Raw genomic sequence first — 25,358 nt, 5'->3', positions numbered from 1 at the left:
ACCTACAGACACTTTCGAGTCGCCAATCCACCTGCAACGTGTGTTTTTGGACTGTGGGAGGGAACCGGAGCACCCGGAGGAAACCCACGCGGACAACACACCAACTCCTCACAGACAGTCACCCGGAGCGGGAATCGAATCCACAACCTCCAGGCCCCTGGAGCTGTGTGACTGCGGCACTACCTGCTGCGCCACCGTGCCGCCACAGGTTAAACCAACACATTAAAACAGAATATATCACTACTTACTGTAATAATGATATTTGTTTTAGTTTTTGTTTGTTTTGTTTTTGAGCAAAATATACTCTTAGTGCTCAGATAAATAGCTTTTTTTCTGAGAGTGTAAATTAGTAATGGTTGGCTGCAATGATAAGTTTATTACTTGGCAATCAGTGGAGACTTTAATGAATCAGTCTTGTAAGATAAATCTTATCATAATAAATAATAATAAATAAATAATAAATAATAAAATAATATTACATTATATCAGGGGCACCACTGCTGCCCTCTGCATGATATTTTATGATCTGATTCCCAGCTCAGGAAGGAACATTACACTATACATAAAAAGTCCATGGGCAAGACTCCTAATGCTGCTTTATTGTAAGTAAAAATATATTGCTGCTATATTAAAGCTTTACCTCTTGCAGTGGTAAACTTAACACTCTTTCAGTTAACACATGGAACCCTGTGATTAGCATATGGTTATTAATCCCCCCATGCAGACCTTTGCAACGTGGGGTTTTGGCAATAATGAAACAGACAGAGCCAGATGAATAGCTGCACTGTCTGTGCCCGCTGCGCCAGATGAATATTCAGTGATTAACCAGACCATATTTGGAGACTATAAATCTGTTTAGTGCTTTATAGGAAATATGGCCAGATTGCGTTCATTTCCTCTGGATGATCTTGTTACCTTGTACCTGATGTGGATTAGTCAATTAGCCTAATAGTTGGGGGATGGAGATAGGAATCTGATTTGAAGCGTATTTACCTCAAAATTCACTCGTGTCTGAAGGCATCAATTCCCAGAGCTTTCTTATCCTTGTCCCCAGGGTATGAGTCACAAGCTTCCTGGAAAACAGCAGGAATCGAGACAGAATAGTTTTGGAGATAAACAATCGTTCTGATAAGGGAGTGCATACACATGCACCCTCCATTTTGGAGGACAAGAATAGAGCTGGTGTTTGATAAGGCAGAGCAGATCTAAAGTAATGGAGGTGTTTGGTGAACACCTTTCACTCCCTGTGCCTTGTCTAAAAGTGCAGGAAGTGAACGATTAGATAAGATGAGAAGTTACGTATCTGTTTATGAGCTTAAATAACTCCAACTCTAACTTTATTTTGGCAGAAAGCATCGTCAGAACATTTTGAGGATGTACAGAGTAAAATTACCAGCACTTAATTAACTCCTACACAGAGCAAAGTGAAGCCAGACCAACTCTGCAGGAATAAACTTGAATGTTGCAAATGGACTCTTAGTGTCTTAGTGAATATTTTTTTTACCAGTATCAAAATATATCAGCTCCTAAAAATGTGCTCCTAGATGTCATGAGTTAATTATAATAACAATATATTCAGTTCTGATCAGTGATATTGGGGGCTGGGCTCAGTCTGCGTGAAGTTTATCAGTCGATTTTCTGACTGATTGAGGCTAGGTACAAAGACAGAAAATTGAATTTTTTAGTTTTTCAAATTTTCTCATTTTTCCTGCTCCTCAAAATCTGAATTTCAGGAAAAAAAATCACCCTTTACTCATATCCAATTTCTGTGTCACATTATGAAAGTAGGACCCACACTTTCCACTAAACAAATTGCAAGTATCAAATAACATCTTATTCATTAAGAGCCAACATTATACAGAGACACACAGAGCAGTGTCAGTAAAGAGTCTTTTTTCATTTCAGATTGTGAGGAGAAAATTGAAATAAAAAATGTGAAAGTTTGTCAAATGAATGATACCCCATTTTTTGAAAAAATAAAAATAAAAATAAAAATAAAAATGAAACATTAACTTTTAGACAAATTTTTCAAATGTTCAGACAATTACCCTGTGAAGGACTGGTGCCCCCTCCAGGGTGTGTTGCCACCTTACACCCAGTGATTCCGGGTAGCCTATGGACACACCGTGACCCTGAACTGGATAAGCAGCTTCAGACAATGAATGAATGAATGAATGAATGAATGAATGAATGAATGAATGTTCAGACAATGGAACTGAAAAACATACACAGACTGGGTCTGGGGTGGCAAGTCCACTCTAGTTCAATTTCCCAGTAATAGCTTCTTCACAGCTCCACATCCTTTCAGACCCACAGTGTTGAGTTCTCACAGCAGCAGGATGGAAACACACACCTATGGATATGTTCAGATCTGAAGTGAGAAACCAGTTTGAGATTCTCCCCAAAAGTGAACACTTGAAGTGCTGTTTATCTGGCGCAGACACTTTGCCAGGCCTTGCACAGCTGTTAAAGAATCCCATCGGTTTATTGAACTGCAGTTTAGTTCAAAATCTCCATTTGATCTCCTCCTTTCTTTATTGAAGTGGATTCTCATATTGAATCAAATAAGAATTCTGTCTTTTCTTACTATGTCTTAATGATACATGTAAATGACCTTGTACTGATTGGCTGCCCTGCCTGAGGCCTTGTGTAAAGGACAAAAAACATCTTGTAACCTCTTTGATTTATTACAGAGGCTAATCACAGTGGTTTTACACAAGATCCATGGCCTTTTATTTTACAAAGCTGAAATGTTTCATACTGCATTCGTTCAAACACTTAAGAGACCTCTCATAAAAATATACAGGAGATAGATAGATAGATAGATAGATAGATAGATAGATAGATAGATAGATAGATAGATAGAGAGAGAGAGAGACTGAAAAGTGGAATGAGAGATAAGAGAAAGAGAACAGTGAAAGAAAGAATAGAGAGGCTGAAAGAAAAGGCAAGTGGGTAGAAAAAGACAGAGTAAGGGAGTTAAAGAAAGATCAAATGTGAACAAGAGAAAGAGAGAGGGATACTTTAACTGCAAAAGAAAGAAGGAGAAAGAAGGAATAGAAGAGAAAGGAAAAATGAGAGAACACAGATATGGTGGTGGAAAAGGGGGATAGACAGAGGGAGAGTGTGAGAAGGAAAGTGAGAGAATGGGTGAGAGAGAGAGAGAAAGAGAGAGTGAGAGATAGAGGGAGAGATAAACAGTAAGTGTGTGTGGGAGGTGTAAGTGTAAAAGCTGTGAATCAGATTAGTGCACACTTCTGTTCTGTGTTTATTCAAGTTTCTTGAAGCTCATTGTGTGTTCAGTCCTCATCCACAATGACAGCAGCGCTTACAGTTTACATTTACCACACGCACACACACACACACACACACACACACACACACACACACAGTCTTGTCTCCATGGTTTCAGGAGACATTAAAGTGATTGACGTCATATGATTTCGTGGAGACTTACCCTAAACTGAAGCATAACTATAGACTCCAAATGCTTACCCTAATCTTAACTCACCTACAAATGCACTGATTTAAGATAGAGGGACATGATTTTTGACACAATAAGGAAGTCCCCAAACACATATCTTCACACACAATCATTCAGAACTTCTTACAGCGAGTTGTTATTGCTATGGGAACTACAAGGTATTTATTTTGATGTAAATTTGTAATTAATTATGTAAGCAAATAATTGTTTAATTCTATAACAAACAACATTAACATTCACTAAATACACCACACTTCTATTTGGTACAGAGTGTCTCAGGTGTAATTGTAGCCCCAAGTGCACTTTGTTCCAAAAGTCATTTACATTGAATCATTATTTCAATCAAACGAAAAACTAATTAGTGTCTTATACAATCCATTTACATTTACATCTACATTTAATCGACATGATCAGTGATAATTGCATTATAGTCAGCTTATGTAATGCATAATTATTGTTATTTAAGCAATTAAATATATAAAACATGCAAAACTTTGTTATGGATGGTAAGAGAATATTCCCACAGAAGTTTTCTTTGTTTCCATAAAAAGTAGGAGTGAGAATTATGCCTTATATGATAATGAAATATTAGCTGATGAAATATAGCAAATAAATAATTGAAATTTGAAATGCTATTGTCTGTTAGGCACATTGTGTATAATTGTAGAAGGGCCCAGATTGGCTAATCAGCTCTCTGACTTCTTAACAGTCTCTGTAAAACCTAGCTTCAGCTAATTGTTCTTCTGATTGAATGTTCCGTTGTGTGTGTATTTACATAACAACAGAGGAACGCCAACATGTAGAGACCAATGCGGCAAGTAAAAAGTGCAAGTGGATGTGTCCTTATCCTCCAGTATGAACAAGGCATGAGGAGAGCTTCTTCAGGGACTCCGACACTGGCTCGTTAAGTTGCATAGAGCTACTTAGGAATTCAACCATTTCATACTAATTATTTTGATGTGAACTGAGCTTGCGGTTGTTATTCAAATTCTCAAATAGTTGCAGTTGTTTTGCTTTTTTCTAATGAGCTACCAATAACTTGGCATGAAGAGAAGTTGGCTATGGAGCTTGATTTAAATTCAAATGAAGTTGGCTCTAACAGATGTATTAGTAGAACTGAATGGACGGGAAAAAAAGTTAAAATCATGTTAACTGCCTCAGTCCAATATGAAACAATGCATTTAATTCCCACGTGTTAGTATTGAGAGCTCTATTTTATTCATGTACATTTGCCTCAACCGAACAGATGGAAACACTCCCATTATATAAATGACTGGCAGTTTATTGTGATCAGGTGATTTGTGTAAGGTCTAGTGACAAGAAGCTCTTGTTTTTGTAATGGCTGATGATATCTCTGATATCTAAGGGTTAAAATATTAGGTTTGCAGCTATGCTTAAGTTTCTAATTCATGTGTAAATTGGCTTCCCACAGAAATGCTGACAGTGTTCAATCTGGATGAAAAGAAATGTCACCAACCCATTCATCACCATCACAAACCACTCCCACATTACACACACACACACACACACACATTTACTCACTCCTATCACTTTCTCGCTGTATGTGCCACTACGATTCCCATCATGCAGTGTGATGCTGGGAAAGAAAGTGTGATGTATTTACAGTGAAAGTGTTTGTGTACACAGTGATTTACTTTATCTTGCCTTCATTCAAACTGACATTAGGAGAAGCACTTATTATTTTTACTGAACACACATTAGTTTTAGACTCAATAAACATTTATGAAAAACCTGAGCAAGCATAGTTTTTTTTCAGCCGCAGTTGCTTTGTTTGGATTACCAATGCTTTTGGAAAAAGAAGTAAGACTTTTGTGTTTAGCTCCTTTTGTGTTTACCTTGGCGTTCCCGTTTAGGTGATTTTTTTCACTCATAAGTTTAGGCATTAAAAAGCACTGTGAACTGCTGTAGTATTACTTCATTACAAAAAGTAAGAGAAGCCCTTGTGTCCAACATGAATGTAGATCTAGTTAATACATTTCTGAAATCCTTTGGGACGGCATGGTGTTGCAGCCACACGGCTCCAGGGACCTGGAGGTTGTGGGTTTGATTCCCGCTCCGGGTGACTGTCTGTGAGGAGTTGGTGTGTTCTCCCAGTGTCCGCGTGGGTTTCCTCCGGGTGCTCCTGTTTCTGCCCACAGTCCTAAAACACATATTGGTAGGTGGATTGGCAACTCAAAAGTGTCCGTAGGTGTGAGTGAGTGAATGTGTAAGTGTGTGTTGCCCTGTGAAGGACTGGTGCCCCCTCCAGGGTGTATTCCCGCCTTGTGCTCAATGATTCAAGGTAGGAACTGATGATTCAATGATTCCACCGTGAACTGGATAAACCGTTACAGATATTGAATGATATACTTTGTTTTATATACATTTTCTGAAATCCAGGGTATTAATAGGAGTGTTTAGCCCCTTTAACTGCCTTTATTCTTGGTGTTGGTACACTGCTGTGAAGTCTGATTTCATTAGTGAGGTCAGGTTCTGAAGTCTGTTGATTAGCTCTGGATTATACTGGATGGCAATCCTTTACTCCAGACAATACAGATCCACTGCTTTACTTCCCATATCTGGTGTGATTGTGTATGTGTTTGGGGCAGGGGTGGGGCTCTAGCTGACACTGAGAATAGTGACCCTGGGCAGCTGCTCCAGACTGTACAATTTCATTTCATCATTTACTGAAGAGATTATACAGGCTCTGTGTTCAAATGAATATTATTTGGTTACCATTGTTTGGACCTTTCAGTTTTTCAGTGTGTGCTTTGTGTATGTGTGAATATATTTATGCATTAGTGGAGGGTGCTTCTGTAGGCAGATGTTGAGTGGTGATCTGTGTCTGTGACTTTCAGGGACCTTGGTGTGGGAATAGGAGGGAATACCCAGCTGGCCGCTGATAACGACAGAGTGTTCGACGACCTCTGGAGGAAGGACAACATGCCTACGGTGCTCAACAACCCGTACTCAGAGAGTGACAAGGTAAAAAATAAAATATGTTTTCACCACATACAGTATGTGCATAATTGTCTTTTGCAGCTAAATCAAAGGTTACTGTTCAGGTAAAAGAATGCAGGCCAGGCTTTGACCTTTATTGCCATATCATGCCATATGGACACTACATGACTTTACAAAGTCAAATGTCTTGTTTGTGACATGCCCTATTCACCTTATTTTGCCAAACCCCACTTTCAACAGTTTGTTTCCTCCATCTTTGTGTTAGAATTTCCTGTAGCTTGGTAAAGTACAGACATATGTGTGGTACTTTACTTTAAGGGTGCAAAATCCAGACAACAATGAAAATGAGAAATAAGACCTTCAGATTAGAGGTTGGCGAATAACATCAGTTTTATCCTTGTAAATAGACCTTTTTAAGGTGGAAATATTAGTTTGAATATGAAAATTAAGAATAACAAGCAAACATCTGCCTCCTAAAATCACATTTAATGTGGAAGGGGAAAAACTGATGTATTTAGTACTAGAAGCGCCGACTAACTTTACTCAGTCACAGCGGTCAAATTAATGACTTTCTTTGCTTCCAGGTCTCACTGTGTGAAAGAAGCGATGTGTTAAGGTGGAAATGAAAATTCAGATTTGAAGCTGGTAAACAGGTTAATTTAGCTGTACCACCAGCGTTAAAAACAGCGGCAACTCGTTCGATTTTCCACACTGTCTCCTCCCTCCGTCTGTTTTATCTCCATCTGAACACCGCAGGACTCAACTTCAACACTCACTGAATTCAGAGTCCAGAAAAAAATGTGCATGTTTGTGCGTTTTTTTATCAGTGTGGTTGTAATCTTTATCAAGGGATCTGCTGTCTCACCGGAAGTTCTAATACAAAGTAAAAAAGACCACACCAACACACACTACCATCTTATACCCAAGCGGAATAAATGTGTCTATTACCTGTCAAAGGGGAGTGTGAGAAACTTGCTTACACTGAAAAAAAAAAGAAGGGAACAAAATTCTGTTATATTTTTTAAACCTGTCCTTTGCCATAGTCATATAACCAGCTCTTCTATATTCTTTATGATTTGATTTGATATGATATGAAATATAATATATATGGTATATGATCGTAAATGATAGGGAAAGATTATATTTGGTACTGTATTCTTACATTATGTGATATTTTATATATATATATTTGTATATTTTCTACACACTAGTGTTTTTGAATCACACATTTCCCATTTCCTTTGTTCCTTATAGCGTCTGTAAAAGAAATTGTTGTCCAGGAGTTCTATAATCTATGAAATTAAGTTCCTGAATCGTAAATCTAAAAAGCAGTCTTTATTTACTCTGAGGCTAGACGCTGCTGAGGTGCTTAATCAGTATTCACAGATTGTTAAACAATATCCCTCTCTCATGTTTATGTCTTGATTGCTCAAGGCAAACTCTCTGAGCGTTTTCTGGCGCTTTCATTGGCTGTTGCTCACCACTGCTTCAGCCTGTTGTCATAGAGCTGTACGCGCTTCAAGATTTGTGGGATTGATTTTTATTTTCCTCCTTTTTATTTTTGATAAATCCTGTGCTCATTTTCTACACTGCTCAGTGTTTTGTATTTGTGTTGCTCTCCTTTAATCTTGAGTTAAGTGACTTGGTGCTGGTGGCTAATACAGTACAGGGCAGGTCAGGGCAGGTCAGGTCACCGGCTGGTGTTTATTTGTTTAAATACTCAGTAGTTGTCTAGACAGGGTCTTGAAGCAGACTGACAGTATAAAGAATACAGATCAGTGAAAACTTTAAAATGACTTGTTTCTACACTCACTGTTTATTTTTTTCAGCTCCACTTAGAAATTAATTACTACAGTATTTAGAACTACAGAATGCACCCATAATTTAGTGGGAGCTGATCGAACGAATAATGAGGGTAGAAAAAGATCATATTAATAACTTAATTGACAAAAACATCTTCCCCTAGCACACATTCTGCAGGTAAATAAAACCACGTTCTGAGTGTGAGCTGAGATTAAGGTTGGGTTTAAAAAGATCAAACGTATTTATTTTTGCTTTTTTGTTGTTTTTACAACAAAAAGCATTTAATTCAATGGGCATTTAAAAGGCACTTTGCTCTTGCTAAACCTTTTAAAAAATATGTCTATCTGATCATAATAAATGACTCAGATGCTAAAACTAGATTGCGATTCCAGGAACAAACCTCTACTAACAATGAGGCATTGACATATTTATAACTGTGGTCCTGCTCTGGCTCATTCAGCAGTGCTGGCTGAAAGTAACATGGTGTTACGCTGTAAAGTGCAAGCATCTGTAAATGAATAAAGCTCCCCTGTGAGTTTGTTTATTTCTCTCCTGTGGTAACGGCAGGAAAACACATACTCTTCAGCGCTCAGTCCCATTGTACACTTTTAGTTTGTTGCCATATTTAGCACATACCTATTGTTTTTGTGTTGCTCTTTGTTTAAATTTACGGCATTTGGTAGGTGACTTAAAAAGGGTAAATTTTAGTTTTTAACAATTTTACAAATGAAGCCTATCACAGCATTAGGATTCTTGTCCAATGACAGTTTTTGTGTAGCATGGTGTTCCTAGGTAATGTCACTGCCACAGACATCCAGAGACCTGTGGTTGTGAGTTGTGCCTCAGGTTACTATGAGGTCTGTGAGGAGTTTGGTCTATTGTCACTGTGTTTGTGTGGGTTTCCACCCACAGTCTACAGCAGGTGGGTGGACTGCGTGAAAGTGTTTATGAGTGTGTGAGTGGCTGGGTGACTGTGTGATGATCTGTGATGGACTGGCACCCTTTCTAGGGTGTGTTCTTACCTTATGATTCTGGGTAGGTTCTGGACCTAGCACAAACTTGAACAGAATGAAGCGGTTACATAAAATGAATGAACTTGTTACCCCCTTTATCAACTACATACACACGTTGGGTTCTGTCTTTACTTCTGTCTGGAGCATTATTCATTTTTACACGGACAATATTTTACTAAGAGCTACCACCCTATCCTGCGACTTAAACATAGCTCCTAATGTGTCTTTCTATAATAAAACTTTCTGTGAAAATTATCCATGTTAGAAGAGTGTGGGTCTCAATAAATGTTGATACCGATTAATCAAAGAGCAATGGCTTTGGTCCTCTCAAAGCCCAGACCTCAACATCACTGGATGTTCCAGGATGTACCCTGTTGCCTCCAAACCCTAATAATTTAAACAAATTCAGTACTCTCGTGTAACATCCATAAATGATTGAATGAAATGTATCATGGCTTCTGACATTTGTTCCATGCTGTACTTAATATTTATAACATCAAAATACTACTAATTAGTCCTTACAGCCATAGTGCAGTTTTCCTCTAAGCGGTTTCTTATGACCATACAGATCTGAATACATATGACCACCTTCTGAGCAGGCACTTATCCAGTTTTCCAGTGTGTGTGTGTGTGTGTCTGGGTGTGTTAAAGGGCTTGGAAATGTGTGTGAAAGCTTCTCACCTGAAGCTCAGCTGGTATGTGATAAGGCCTCACCCTCAAGCCCAGCACATGGCACTGCCACTCAGCCACCAGTGACGTGTTAGTCCCCTGAAAGGAACCGGATGGAGGGAGCCGGTCCAAGACAGGGAATAAATGAATGAGTGCAGCTGTGTGGTCCCATAGGGGGAGAGAGAGGGATGTAGCAATTCTCTCTCTAGCTCTCTCACTCTCTCTCTTTCTGGAATATTGCAGGGCCTCTGGGTGATTAACCCTTTTGAGAGCTTGACAGCTGAGCAGTGTATAGGTCAGTGAATTGGATCATAGAGAGAGAGAGAGAGAGAGAGAGAGAGAGAGAGAGAGAAATGCCCCTCAGTTGGTAATTTGTGGCTCTGCTGGATTTAACTCATCATTATCATTATAAATATCTTTGCTGTCCAAACAAAAACATGCTTCTCCAAAGTGGTAACTTTACAAGAGAAGGAAAGAACCTTCTTAACTACAAAAGGAAGTCAATGTAATTAGATTTTATTCCAATTAATTTTGGAGCAATTCTATTGAAATTAAATTTTCAAACTAAATGAAATATTCTGTATGAAATATTCAAAATTGAATATAAATTTTTTACACAACGTGAACGACAGCTGCTGTGTTCAAAAATGGAGATATATGGTTTTGTATGGACAGTGACGATATGTTCGTTATAACTATGTCATCTAATATTAATTAAAATAAAATTATTAAAAAGTGTCCTGTGCTGGTAATTTTTAAAATCAGTTAAAACATACATGATCCAGGTGCCATCACAAACACCAATCAGCCATAATGTTATGATCATATAGGTGCACTTTGTAGTTACAGAATGTATTCCATGTTGCTCTGATCCCCCCCCCCCCCCCTACCAGTACTGGGGGCTACCAGTACAAGTATCATTATGCAGGGCAACAGATGGACTAGTCTGTAATTATAGAACTACAAAGTGCGCCTATATGGTAAGCATGCATTCATTCATTCATCAAGCGCTTAGGGGAGTGGCTTTTGGAAGGAGGGTTGAATGTGGGGGTTGGAACTTTTTTGGTTACATTTTTCAAAAGCTGGCTTACACTTCTACACTGCTTTCTACAAAATGAATTACACCAGCTTCAAATTGTGTGGAGGGTACGCAAACACTTACTAACAATCATATATATCTTCTCTGGGGTGGTGAGAGAATGACAGAATGCTCTATGTGTCATACGGTATTAAAATGCTTATCACAGAGATATTTGATGCTTGAGTTGAAGTGTTGTGCCATGTTTGTCTCAAAGAGAGTGGGGATTCTGATTGACAGACAGTAAAGGGAATGCCACGTCCAGTCAGTTTGACCCTCACAGTCCATGTTATCCTTGTCTCTGAGGAAATCTTTACCTGCTCCATGTAACGTAAACCAGGCTGTAAATCAATACTTTTTTTATTTATTTATTACTGAAATTATATTATCAAATCTGAGGAGACCCTAGTGTACCTGATCTTTCTCCTGGAAGATTTTTTTATGGTTAGACACAAAATACATATTTCATTCTAATTACTGAGACGGGAAAATAAAATAAAATAAAAAAAAAAACGAATACAGAGGAATTAGTATGATAGACCTGCGTTAGGAGACTCTTACCTGAATATAATGATGCTGTCTGCTGGGGCAGGATATTCCTTATATTTAGAGAGTATTCTGAGCTGAAAGCTCCAATTCTGCATAATTTAATGGCTAATAAGGTACGCTCATGCCAGGGTGGTGGGAAGCACTCTGACCGAGTTGCCACTAAACCAGTGCTGCTGATGCACCTGCCTTTGAAGCACCGCATGCAGGAACATAATTATGCTGCTGGCACATCTCCTGCGATCCCAGATTAACGTGCACAGCATCACAGAACTCGTCTGACCACAATTTGTTTTTCTTTCTCTATTTGTTTCAATAACTACATTAAGATGGATTTACAATTGCCTCCAAATAGCCTTTATGTACTCTAATAACCACAAGTCTTCTATAATAATTTATAATACCCAGACCTGTTGCTAAATAATGGGACACTCTAGATAACTAGTAAATGAGACTTAGATCAATATGCACAATGCCACCTGTCAGATTGCGGGGTGTAAAGCTGATGGTCCATTTATGTTGCTTTTCCACGGCATGGTTCCAGCTCTACACGACACGACTCGACTCGACACAGCTCGGCATGCTTAAAGCTTGTCGCTTTTCCACTGGCAGGGCTCCCTGCAAAATATAGCCAGTGCCATTGTACAACATCTCTAACATGACGCGCTGGCTTTGAAAACCACACCAACGACGGCAGTAAAGTTAGGTGCTATTTACTCACTGTGCATTCACATGTTGGTTTTTTCTTTTTTGGACTGGCTCAGCGATCGAGTTCTCACAGATCGTTTTTTTGTTGTATGTTTGGCTTTCACTGGAAATTTTCGCCAGCCAACGGTAAAGTTGGCCACACTTTGAAGTAAAGTTACAAGCTGCCACTGTGAGTCCGATAAAAATGAATGTGACAAATGCTGTAACTTTAGAGATTTTACAAATGGCAAGTTTGAGCTGGATTTGAATGAGCTCTACATTTGGTGGTTATTGACATGGCTCTGGCAAATCAGTGCTCTGCAGGGTTTACATGTCCCCATTTATTACCTACTCGGCACGGTTGGAACCCTGAATGAGCTGGAACTGAAAACTTACCTTGTTCCAGGGACCAGGTACCATATGTGGCCAGTGGGAAAGCAAAGGAGCCAAGCCGAGTCGAGTACAGTGGTGTAGGTTCCATGCAGTGGAAATTAGCGCTATTAGTATACTTGGGATGAGCTGGAATGGTGTCAAACCTAATCCTCCAACACCAGCGCCACTATAAATTTCTTGAGTAGCTGAATTCAGTAAAATCCTCACAGCAATGTTATAGTAGAGCAAAGCTTTCTTAGAGGAGTAAATGCAGTTCCCACAGCCAAAACCCTGATTTCAGAAGAAACACTGGGCAAGCTGGTGTTTACAAATGTGTGTCAGAATTGCGTTTTATTTGTGAGTCTCTGTAAAACAGTGTTAACTGCTTTAAAAGTGATTGTATCACTCTTGGCACTGTTAATAGGCTCTGTGGCACCTATTGCAACATGCTTCACAAAAGGACGGCATTATTATTGTTTTGGTTGAAAGCTAGTTATTAAGCTTTCAAGTGGAGCGTGTCCTTTTACATAGATTCTGTTGTTTCATTGTTTTTTTTAGTTGGGTTTTACATTTATTTGTTTCACATAGAGATCAGGATTCAATTTGCATGGGGCCTTTCAGCCTGAGATACACCACAAAATATTGGATGAGTCTCAAACAGCTCCTTCCCTACTCCATATGTTATAGGGGCTTCATGACACCTGCAAATTATACAAAATCTTCTGCAAATCATGTGTTTTTTCCAGAGAACATGACATTGGAAATGTGCAAGAGCAAAAAAGAGAGAGAGCGACAAAAATGTCTCTCTCACACACGCATACAGAGAGAGTGACAAAGCATATTGATTGGTCGTTCTTGTGCTTTTCAGACCTATGCAGTTTCTCTGTAGGCAGGTCACCACAGTCTAACTCTAGCCCTATTCACTGCCCATCAGCTTAGTGTCGTACAGCGCCATGGCAAAGAAAACATATCAGACATTTCACTCCAAGAGTGTCCCTGGTTAACCGTGTGAATTATAATGAGAAAGTTGCTCACTGCACTTTCTGCAACAATGATTTTCCTATAGCTCATTGTGGGTTAAATGACATGCTAAAAAAACATGCTAAGGTTAGTTTAACAGGGTTCACTCCTTAATTAACATAGCTAATGTTCATTAAATTAGCTGGCTAGGTGTTAAGGAGCTACTCATCTCTGTCCGCTCCATTGAAATGATATGCTAAGTCCAGATTTTAGTGTCTCTTTTTTGAATATTGGCTCCAAATTTGTTTACAGATTAGACAAACCCAAGTATTTCAAAACACAAATTATTTGATGTCTTGCAACATCAGCAAAGAAGTTGAGAAATCCAGCAAAATGCTCAAATCTGCCAAGCCACTAGCCTCAAGACCACCAACCATATGATACAAAAAATGGTCTAACTTTGTAAATAATCTGATGTCAGAAAAAATACCGAGCATCACTGTAAAGTAGGGAGGATTCTTGAATCAAGTCAGAGATCAGTGTTGCAGAAGCTAGTGGGTAGTCAACTTGAAACCTATCCCTGCTTCAACCCCTTTTCCTCCTCAGAAAATAAGCATTGTGTCTTTCAGGGAATGCCGGATCATGGGAACATGGTGAATTGTACAGTGTGCTGCTTGCATGTCCCAGAGACTTGGGTAGACTAAGGTTGTTGATGTCAATAGACCAGCTGCACCAGGGATGACACTTATCTGGCCCAAACATAATGAATAAAATATGAGGGAGCTGAAGCTACTGGCTAGACAGAGCAATATGCCACTGTCAGAAAGGTGTATTGTGGTGTAATCCAGCTTCTTGTGAACTGAATATTTTCTGTGGTTCTGACCACAGAAACCTCTACTGTGCACACGGGAGAATGTCTTTCAGTTCATGTGATGGAGTGCCCAGTAAAGTGCTGTGCACACATCAGGTGAAAGCCAGGAAGACCCACCTAGAACCTACTCCAGTGTGGGTACCAGGGATTCATAGAGATGCTAGAGAAACACTTCAGTACAAATCACATGGATATACAACTAGCTAGTTCAGATTTACAATGCCTAGGTGTATTTGTAATTGACGTTCAGAGAGCATAGGTGACTTCGGCATCAGGACCTCCAAAACGTCACAGTGATGTTTCTTTAGTTCTTAGGAGACCATATTCAGGACCTCTGTCTTATAGGATTGCACCTTATATATATATATATATATATATATATATATATATATATATATTCCTTATATCTGTGTCCATTGGGACCTTGCATGAAAGATATATATTATAGTGTTGCTATGAAGATCACAAATCCTCATAAGCTGGGAACATCATTGAGCTTCTAAAACTAACAGCTAACAAAGTAGTGTGTTATTTTTAAACAAACTAATTTATTCTTGAGGCTGCATGCCATCATATCCTCACAGCGAGGTTCCAATATGTACTCTAAAACATTCCCAATGATTGCATTGTAAGTTCGTGGAAAATGTTCATATATTTTATTCATTCACTAAAGTTTGAGCATCTTACCAGTCTGTACTATAGGTGTTTACTGTTTAGTCTTTTTTTTTTTTTACAGTCTTAGCACTTCATAGTTCTGTTTACCTCTATTTATTATTTTATTTAAAATCAGTGTGTGGTTCCTTTGAGACCACTAGCCTGTTCGAGCTTTTTGGAAGTAGCCTCTACAATTCTATGGGAGGATAAGAGATTCCAATGGACTGTGATTGAAGTTTTATTCATGTCCTTGGAAAACGCTTCAATTACACCCTCACCAAGGTGCCTGTAACTGTGGGCCCAGGCCACAACTGCTTTCTGGACCATTTAAGATGTCTAATGGCCATCAGATTGATTTCCTTTTGAATTCTGAAAAAACGAACAAGTCCAGTTCTTCATAGCTCCTCAGTCCAAAGCAATTTAGAGTCCATGTCTGAATGCTAGTCAATATAGGCATTACACACTCGCCTAGAGAAACTAAAATCAGAGCTCAATTATGTGACTACTTAATAGTCTTGATTGCCTTGGCCTGTGAGAATGTCATTTCCTTCCTTTACCGTTGTGACAGGAGGCAGAATAATGACTGAAGATTGTCGGATTACAAATAAGTCATACAAGAAAATACTGTACTTAGCCATGTCTGTTGTCCTTAGTAGAAGTTTTCAAAACACTGGAGCCAAATTCTGGTTCTAATCACAGAGTAAAATAAACAGACAAAATGACCACAAACACTAGGCAAAATGCTTTAAATGTACTCTTAAGCATTTACGTTTTATATTTCATAAAATTGTATCATTGTGAATGTTTAATTTGCCTGTCTTGTAAACAATGGTTGCAAACTTTTGTTTTTCTCTCCACAGCCACCATCACAGGGCAGGGTGTCACCAACAAAGACTTTACAAAATGGAAGTCCCACCAAATGCCCCAGATTCATGAAGGTAAAGAACTGGGAGACTGGAGTGATATGCAACGATACTCTGCATCAAAACTCCAGCAAGGTAAGACTTCAGTGGATTATTCACATTCTCACTAATAACACTGAAACATAATTCAAACCATAAAAATTCGTCACCCCAAATCTTTCCTTCATGAACTGAATGTTGCAAAGACAAAAAACAAACAGGGAATCAGCCATTCCATTATACAACTGTAAGAATATTACATGATTATTGCCTTTGTTAAAATACTTTTTGATGTTAATACTTGTTTTAAGCCTACCTCTAGGAAAGTCAAGGTTTAATCTTATGCCCATATGGCAAATTTTTATTTCCTGGAAGACGTACCATGAGAAGAGAAATTAGCAGTCATATTCATGGATGCGTATTTCTGTTTTAAAACTGCAGTGTTTCAAAGACAGTCCCCAAATGGTGGATTCAGACTGCCAGGGTTTCAAGGAACCATTCCTTCCTAAGGAACCACTCCTGTCGACTTGTGGGGTGGGGCTTTCAAGCTGCATGCCGGAGGGTTGGGTGGAATTAAATGCAGGAACTTATCACATATTCATAGATTCGTGTGCTGAATGAAGATGTAGAGTTACACCTAAGCCTTTTTAAATGTTTGTTATTAGAAATTCCTCCACGCATGTAATTCTGGTAAATTAAGGTTAGTTCATGTAGGACTGTAGGTCGACAAAGTTATTTTATCTAGAAATAAGCTATAAACAGTTATTTAAAATGCTTACCAATATCACATGACAAGAGGATGAGAAATATGGACTGAATATGGAGTTTAAGATGATTTTTGCCGAGATGTCATTTTATCCAGTCTACCATGCACCACTGACTCTTGGTTAAAATGTAGCTGTCTCTTTCCTGTCCATGTGTCAAACTGCAGTTTAAATTTAGATGTAGTTTTCCTGAAGTTATGCGGCGAGGCTAGAAACACTCTAACAAACATCATCCCCCGTTTCCTCAAATTGACACGAGGTTGGACACGATTTGATGATGAGTGCCTGGCGTTGCATGCTAATCACCACTAATTACAGATCGTATGCTTTATAATATATCACACACAGAGGATTTTTTTTGGGTTGCATCCCTAGCTTTTTGAAAGAAGGAGGCAGCTGTGGGGCGGGATTGATGGTGCCTAGTGGCTAGCGGATGTGCAGAAGTGAACAGAAGTGTTTTTGTTTTATTTTTAACTCGCTGATGCTAAGCGCCATCCATTTTGTCTGTTAATCAGGCAGAAAGTGGAGTAAGTTAGTTACTGCTCCAGAATTAGACAAGTCCAGGGTCTCAGTTTATCTTTTTTTTTTCACTCTGGGTTTTGACTCATCCTGTGTCCATGTCTTGTTTTCTAGGGAAAATCTTGACCATCCGGTTGTGTGGGAGTCCCGGGTCAGTGGGCTGAGGCTTTGAACGCTTCACCAGTTTGAATGACCCTTTCATCCAGTCCCCTTTTTAGCAGTGCCGTCCAGCCTGTAGTTAAAATCTCTCATCCAGCTCGACCGCTTCGCCTCTTGTCTAGTGACCGCATTAGTGGCTACCCAAAGTGACAGTGCGCTTCAACTCTAATCTTATTACACTGACCATATGAGCTCGCTCAAGGCAATGACCGAGTTGCATGTCTCTCTTCCCCCCACTCCTTCTTAGTTCAGCTCTGATGAAGACACTTTTAATATTGTCACAGTATTAGAATCAGCTCAACAAACAGATGATTATGTTTAAAGTCATTTTTACCAGCAAATAATTTCAAATATGTACAAAAATTTACTATTTCTAAATTAATTTTGTTGGGAAAGTGCAACTCCGACTTGATGAAGAATTACATTTCTTTTATCCCTGTGTAAACAAGTTTATGCTCCACAGAGTGGGTTTATGCTTCCACTTTACAGTGGTGACACTGGTGGAAGTATTAGGATATCTCTTCAATTCCTTTGTTCTTACAGCCCACTTTGTCTGGACCTGTGAACTGCAGTGTATAAAAGTTACTGGTGTATTCACTGTAGGTGCCGATCTGCACAGAGAGAGTGTGCATAGGCTCAGTGATGACACCCAGCCAGACTTGCAAACCAGATGACGTTCAAACCAAAGAAGAGCTACTGCCACTGGCTACAGACTTCATCAACCAGTACTACACATCCATCAAAAGGCAGGCTTCCACTTCATTTTATGTACCCACATATCTATAATAATGTTAACATATTCAGGTTTCAGTGTTGGAAACACAATTAAAGCTTTTACAATAGAATTTGTTAAGGAAAAGTCTTACTCTTCATACAAGGCTTACTTAATTTTATACACATGACAACTTCAAGCATATGGACAGAAAAAAATATTAATAATTAGATTAAAAAAGATATTTCATTTATTTTATTTATTCCTTTATGTTTTGTGCCTTGATAATTAGATTGCTTTTTGGAAGTGTAGACTGAATATCATGTACAACTCAAATAAAAATAAGACGATCAGTATTAGTATCTTTAAGTTCATAAATTGTGTTCTCCCCGTGTCCGCGTGGGTTTTCTCCGGGTGCTCCGGTTTCCTCCCACAGTCCAAAAACACACGTTGCAGGTGGATTGGCGACTCAAAAGTGTCCGTAGGTGTGAGTGAATGTGTGTGTGTTGCCCTGTGAAGGACTGGCGCCCCCTCCAGGGTGTATTCCCGCCTTGCGCCCAATGATTCCAGGTAGGCTCTGGACCCACCACGACCCTGAATTGGATAAGCGGTTACAGATAATGAATGAATGAATGAAGTTCATAAATTCAAAAGCTACTTTGACTTAAAACCACAAACAGAAATTTTCTAAATCAAAACTTTACAGTTTCACAAACCAAATAAGAAGAAGTTTTTAAAGATAATTGTTAAATTGAGTGCAACATTTCAGTGTATTTGAAGTTAGAATCACTCAATCCAGTTAATTACTTTGAACATTAGGGTTTACAGTGAAGTGAGCTAAAACATTTGCTTCAGTATTTCTAAAACAGGCTATGTTGTCCTGGCTTAGGCAGGCTAAGGGCTAAGAACAAACCTAGTATCATGTTCTTTCAGTAGAATAAACATGGACAAGCTACCTGCAAAATCAGCAAGGGATTTGTTCTGATCTATAAACCAGCACTATTTAGTATTATTTTATATGATAATGGTAAAAAAAGGCTAGTAAGAAGAATCTGAACACAAAAAGATGTTTTAACATGAAAATGATCCGTGTATATGTATAGAGTACTGTTATATCTAAAATGATTTTTTATTATTTCTATATCTGTATTGTCCATCTGAGAGCAGATGTGGATCCAAGGCACATGTGGACAGACTGGAAGAGGTGAAGAAAGAGATTGAGACTTCTGGCACATATCAGCTTAAAGACACAGAGCTGATATATGGAGCCAAACATGCATGGAGGAACGCTGCCCGCTGTGTGGGGAGGATCCAGTGGTCCAAACTACAGGTAATCACTGCACTATTATCTACAAAGCAGGTGTACACACTTTACAGGTGGTTTCCTCTTTTTATTTCCTGACTCTGATGACTGCGTGGGTGTTGGTAAGAACAATAGCTCCACAGTAAGTCATATATAGCTCAGGTTTTAATTATTTAATTCGATGGAGTTAGACAATGTTTTATTTTACATTCATTTCCATTTGGCAGACGCTCTTACCCAGAGCCTGTCCTGCAAACCAGCACCAGTCAGCTTAGACGAGCATAGAATTCACCAGTAGCCTATACATGTAAATGTTTATGGAAAATGGAGGATCATTTGTAGCTACTTCAGATGTAACAACATTATGGTAATATTTACCAAGATGGTAAAAAGAACTGTTCAGAACTAGACCTACTGATAAGAGAATATTCTGTTGAATTAATGCAAAATACACAAGTAGTCTTTTGCCTATACTTTTTTTTCATGTCTCCCTTAAAATAAACCATCTTTAAAGTGTGTATATGCCTGTCACAGACCCAGTGACCTGAGGAAGGAGCTAATAAGCATCTTGTTCTGACTAGGTGTTTGATGCTCGAGACTGCACCACAGCACACGGAATGTTTAATTACATCTGCAATCACATCAAATACGCCACTAACAAAGGCAACCTCAGGTAAAAGCTTGAAACATTTGATATAATCATTACTGGTTCTTTTCTTCCCTTCCTGTCCTACCCTTTCCAGCCCCTACATCTCCACCTCTGCATCCTTGCCAGCCCTCATCATCTGCCTCATTACTGTTCATTTACCACTCTTTTCTACTTCTCTTTCCTCCTCCTCTACTTTACCTGTGTCCTCTATACCATTCAATAGACCTCACTCCCTCACCTCTGGCATTGACTCTTAACATACAACACTCTGTTCATGTTAATCAACATCACTCTATCGCACTGATCACAGCCTGAGGGAAAAAGTGAGAGAGAGAGGGGGAGAACAAGAGAAGTAGAAAAGCTTGCATATACAGAAATAGAGATAAAGAAAAATTCCCAAACCCTTTTTCATTTGTGGCTCTGTGGCTTTTAACCCCAGTGGTATTCATAGTATGCTTTTCATAAAAGACTGTAAAATACATAGCCTATACAGAGAGAGGAAAAGTGTAAAGGAGAGTGAGAGAGAGAGACACAGAGAGAGAGAGAGAAATCTTTTATTCTGCTTTCAAACCTGAAGTTTCTGCATTATCTTGCTACTTTGTCCCAATCTGCCAGTGGTCTCCCACCTGCTGTTGTACTCATAGTAAGTCAAGGAACACAGATAAAGAACTGCTCTCTAAGCTTTTTTAGTTGGATAACCCAGAGTTCATCCAGTTACTCACCTACTGTAAAAACACTGACAGGGCTTTTTTATTCAGCAGAATTTAATAGAATAGAATGGAATAGAATGGAATGCTAGTTGAGGGTTATCGGTCTTCCTCCATTCAAAGTCATAGGATTTTGTTCTTATAAAGAGTGGAAATCACTGCTCAATGCATTTTCAAGATTGTCTCTGAGTGGACAGGCTTTCCTGTTAAGACACCACTGCACAGTATTAGATACAGCTCCTAATTATACATTCCTGCTGATCTAATTATGTCACAGTTATATTGCACTTATGGACACTAGTTTATCCCATCATCAAAGTGCTGAATGTACTGCTATAAAACTAAATAACATAAAATGACATGGAGACAAGGGAATTAAATGAAGATGGATATATGTAATGTAATGCCAAAATATTTTTTTTACTGTCTTGAATTTTAAGACTCATTGCTGTGAGAGAATAATAAAGACTGAACTGAACTCAACATAAAAGCTTGTTTAAAATGACACACTGGGCCAGCACAAGTACAGAACTCAGTGATAAAACCCATACTAATATTAGGCTTATTCAAATGCTGACTGTAAGACCTCACAACATTTCTGGTCCTAAAATCTGACAATTTACGCACACCTATGACTACATTTGAAATCCATATTAATGTGCCACTGTCTTAAAGCAGCTTATAAAAAACAAATTCTTTTGATATACTGGGTAGGTTAACAGTGGATAAATGGTATGAAGAGACTGTCCAGATATAATAATAATATTAATTAAATTCCAGATTAATATAAACAGCAGTCCTAATCATTAAGTGGGTGTTTCGTTTAGTGTCTAACTTTTCATGTTGGACTGCTTAGCTACCAGAGTTTGCATTAGTTTCTTGAGCTAAAGGCTAAAAACACAGCACAGGGCTAGCTCTGTACGCCCTGCAGCTTCGCCTTACAGTTTTGGAAAGGTGTGCATTAGGCTACGGTGTAGGGTGCGTATAGTATAAATTGGGCTTACGTGTCCCTTCAGAAAGAGGACAGAAATGTAAGTATTTCTAATCAACTAAAAATACCCTGAATATACGTGAGCATACTTAGTTCAATGGAGTAGCTATGTATCGCCCTCATGTTGCTTAGCAACAGTGCTTGCCGTTAACGGACTATACTGTGTGGTGGAAGAATATTTTATTGTGAATGTATGTTAATTAATAAATATGCTTATTGATTGGACATTTGTGTGTTTTATGTTGACTGCCGTTTTATAAAAGCAATAAGCCGCTCAAGACTCCGCTTCACTTGGTGCCAAAACCAACCTTACCCGTGGTAAAATCACAGTAATGCATGGCCTATCGTGGCTTATTGCTTTATTATCTAATAGTAAACTGTTCCACAGTGTTGGTTTCAACCATGCCCTAGGAACAGACAATCTCAAGGATCTTTAAAAATAATAATTAAAACTAATAAAAGGTACTATATTTAATGTAATTGCATTACAGTAAGTACAAATATGAATTATTATTATGCATTATGCAACAACTAATATCCTAATTTAGCCAGGCTGTATTTTCAAGTTATTATAAAACAAAAATTGAATCATTTCAACACTACATCTCATATAAAGTAGCAATGCGGCACTTGTAGCACATGGTTAATGTTTTGCCATGAGAGCAGTGGGATACATCAATGTGTCAGAAGGGTCTTTGCATTAACACCCTGATCTTTAGCTCTCTAATCTCATAATCTTAATCTGCAGGTCGGCTATCACCATTTTCCCCCAGAGGACAGATGGAAAACATGATTTCCGAGTGTGGAACAGCCAGTTGATCCGCTATGCAGGATACAAGCAGCCAGACGGCTCAGTGCTGGGAGACCCTGCTTCCCTGGAGCTGACTGAGGTGAGACATCACTTCTCTTCTACTGAAAAAAAAAATAGAAAAGAAATTACAGTGTCTACAATGTCCTAATACAACTGGTTATCTAGGCTGATGATTTGTTATTATATTGCATTGTGTTGTATGATTGTACGATGTGCAATCTGACCTTATATATATAAATACACACATACATACAGAGAACTTCAAGTTAACATATTATGCCTAGAATTTTGTTCAAATGAGCCTTATTTTACACTAACATATAACTTTAAGATGTGTTGGTATCTGTGTTTGTTCCACCATTGATATAATTACACATTTAAAGTTGAATTCTTAAATTGAATTCATCATCATCTTCTTTTCCACTTCTCCATTTCAGGGTCGCAGTGTAAGTTGAATTCAAATAGTTTTATTTTTTCACATATTGAAAAGCTGCAGAGTAGCTTTAGTTTTTCTCCTCTCTAGAAGTCTCTCTGTTCCCCCAGTGATTAACTCTGAGACATTCCCTTCTCATGCAAAACAGCACTGTGAATACAGGAATTATTAAAGCAGTAAAACTCATGTGCCGAGTGTCCGAGGATGTGAGAAAGCATGTGTCCTGAAGCCCCCTTGCTGTTGGCCTGATTATCTGGTGCGTCATTATTGATCATTACAGTGGGAGGAAATGGTTGCTTTTCAGAAATGCAGGGTTATTTGTGGATGTTACTGAAATGTAGATTAAATATCTGTCACCGGCTCTGCTTAAGTTTTATGAAAGCTTTTTTAGGGGGGGGGGGGGGGGGGGCTATCACTCTCAAAAATCTGGGCTTATTCCCAAAAAAAAAAAAGAGGTGTTAAGGAGGCTTTTCTACTAACTCTGATTCTCTAGCAGTAACTCCTGTAAACTTTACAGTAATGTGATGGCAGGACTCAGCCTACAGTATTGGGCTGACTAGTCAACAGCTGTCAGGGTCCCCAGTTTACTATAGACAATGCAGACAATTCTATAGACAATGCAGCTACACTCTACAGTTTAACATAACACTTTAACATACATTAAAATAATGGGCTACAAAGGGTTATTTGAAGGATGCCACAGAAGAACCATTTTGGTTCCATGTTTAAGAGTTTTGTGAGTGTGGAGAAACTTTTAAAGGTTTAAAAATCCATCACTCCATCGTATGGTTCTTTACCCATTTAAACATATTACCAAATAGTGTTCTTTATGGAACAAAAAGTGATTTTTCTATGACATCTTTCAAAGAAATGTTAACAACAGTTTTATTTTTAAGAGTGTAATATTTTAAGGAGTTAATATGGTATTGTTAAAATTCATTGTAATATATTGTGAAATTACAGCAGTTGTTACATCATACATATGTTGTTGCCACTCCCCCCTTTGCCCTCCCACCCCCATAGATCTGTTTACAGCAGGGATGGAAAGCGCCTAAAGGACGCTTCGATGTTTTGCCGCTTCTACTCCAGGCTAACGGCAACGACCCGGAGCTGTTTGAGATTCCGGACGACCTCGTGCTGGAGGTCGACATCACCCACCCCAAGTATATGACATTTGTTTACTGTTGTGGAACATGTTGATGTACACCAAACATCATAAGCTTTTATTAGTAGAGTTTTAAAGGGTCATGAACCATATTAAAAGGACTACATTATCGTATTATGGAATTAACTTTTGTAGCATATAAACTTTGTTTATATTCTAAAACATACTTCGCAGTTCACACAGTCAATACATGAACAACTATCTATGGACAGCTAGCTCCTGTCCGTTTGTACTGAAGTTATTAGTCTATATCAGGGGTGCACAACTCTGCTCATACCTGAGTCAACTCATCTGTTTATTGCCAGGTTTAAGGGGTGTGTTTTAGCAGAGCAATCACCAAACTTTGCTGGATACCAGCCCTCCAGGACTGGAGTTGTGCACCCCTGGTCTATATATAATATAAATAATGATATGATTGATTGTGTTTAAAGTGACCAACACTTTCTTCACACTATTAAGGCCAAATACATTAATTTTAGGTTGATGTTATAAGATTTGCACAACAAATTGTCATCAGATTGTTGCTATCAGAACAAAACCTTGTAGCTGTTTTTTTTAGCTTGAATTTTTGATGTAAATTAAAAAAAACAAGACCTGATATTTACTGCATGACAATTTACACTGTCGTCTTTTTCATAGTCATACCAATACACAAGATCCAAAAAGTACATAAAATGAAATTTTTTAACCAGCAACAAATTACAAATCAAAGTTGTCTACTGTTGCATGCAGTACTGGTGCAGTATTAGACACTTTTTGACAGTATTTCTCAGCTTGTTTCAATGAGCTATGAGTCAGATTACTGTAAACAATGTGTAAGCAAGGGTATGTGCTGTGGTGGGCCTAGGAGGCTTATATTCTCAATAACACTATGTGATCAGTATACATTAGTCACATGAGTATCACTGTATTGCTGTAATTCCAAACATAATCTCCCTCTATCCCTCTTATACACAAACAAATGAAACTGTAAATGTAGCCATCAGAATCTCAGTGGCTGGCAGAGCAATAGCAACAAGAGATCCATGCTGAGGGACATGGGCCAAGCAAACAAGAAAACTGGCCCTTTCCCCAGATCCTAGATCAGTGTTGCTGCCAGTTTGGCAGCCTTAATGGGCACTGATGACGCCTCAGAGAAGCTCAGG

At 38.6% G+C, this 25,358-nt stretch overlaps 1 protein-coding gene across 1 annotated transcript in view; it reads left to right on the top strand.

Annotated features, from left to right (window-relative positions):
- The window catches only part of LOC136676320 (nitric oxide synthase 1-like), a 67,312-nt gene that overhangs the window by 6,051 nt on the left and 35,903 nt on the right, over positions 1-25,358 (top strand). The window contains exons 3-9 of the mRNA XM_066653217.1: positions 6,343-6,469; positions 15,959-16,096; positions 18,046-18,188; positions 19,322-19,484; positions 20,039-20,130; positions 22,553-22,694; positions 24,072-24,211. Coding sequence (XP_066509314.1) covers positions 6,343-6,469; positions 15,959-16,096; positions 18,046-18,188; positions 19,322-19,484; positions 20,039-20,130; positions 22,553-22,694; positions 24,072-24,211 — 945 coding nt within the window. The remainder of the gene's footprint in view (positions 1-6,342; positions 6,470-15,958; positions 16,097-18,045; positions 18,189-19,321; positions 19,485-20,038; positions 20,131-22,552; positions 22,695-24,071; positions 24,212-25,358) is intronic.

This window comes from Hoplias malabaricus, chromosome X2, assembly GCF_029633855.1.
Source record: "Hoplias malabaricus isolate fHopMal1 chromosome X2, fHopMal1.hap1, whole genome shotgun sequence".
Taxonomy (NCBI): Eukaryota; Metazoa; Chordata; class Actinopteri; order Characiformes; family Erythrinidae; genus Hoplias; species Hoplias malabaricus.
Note: the sequence above shows the minus strand (reverse complement) of the source record. Positions and strands in the feature narration are given on the sequence as shown.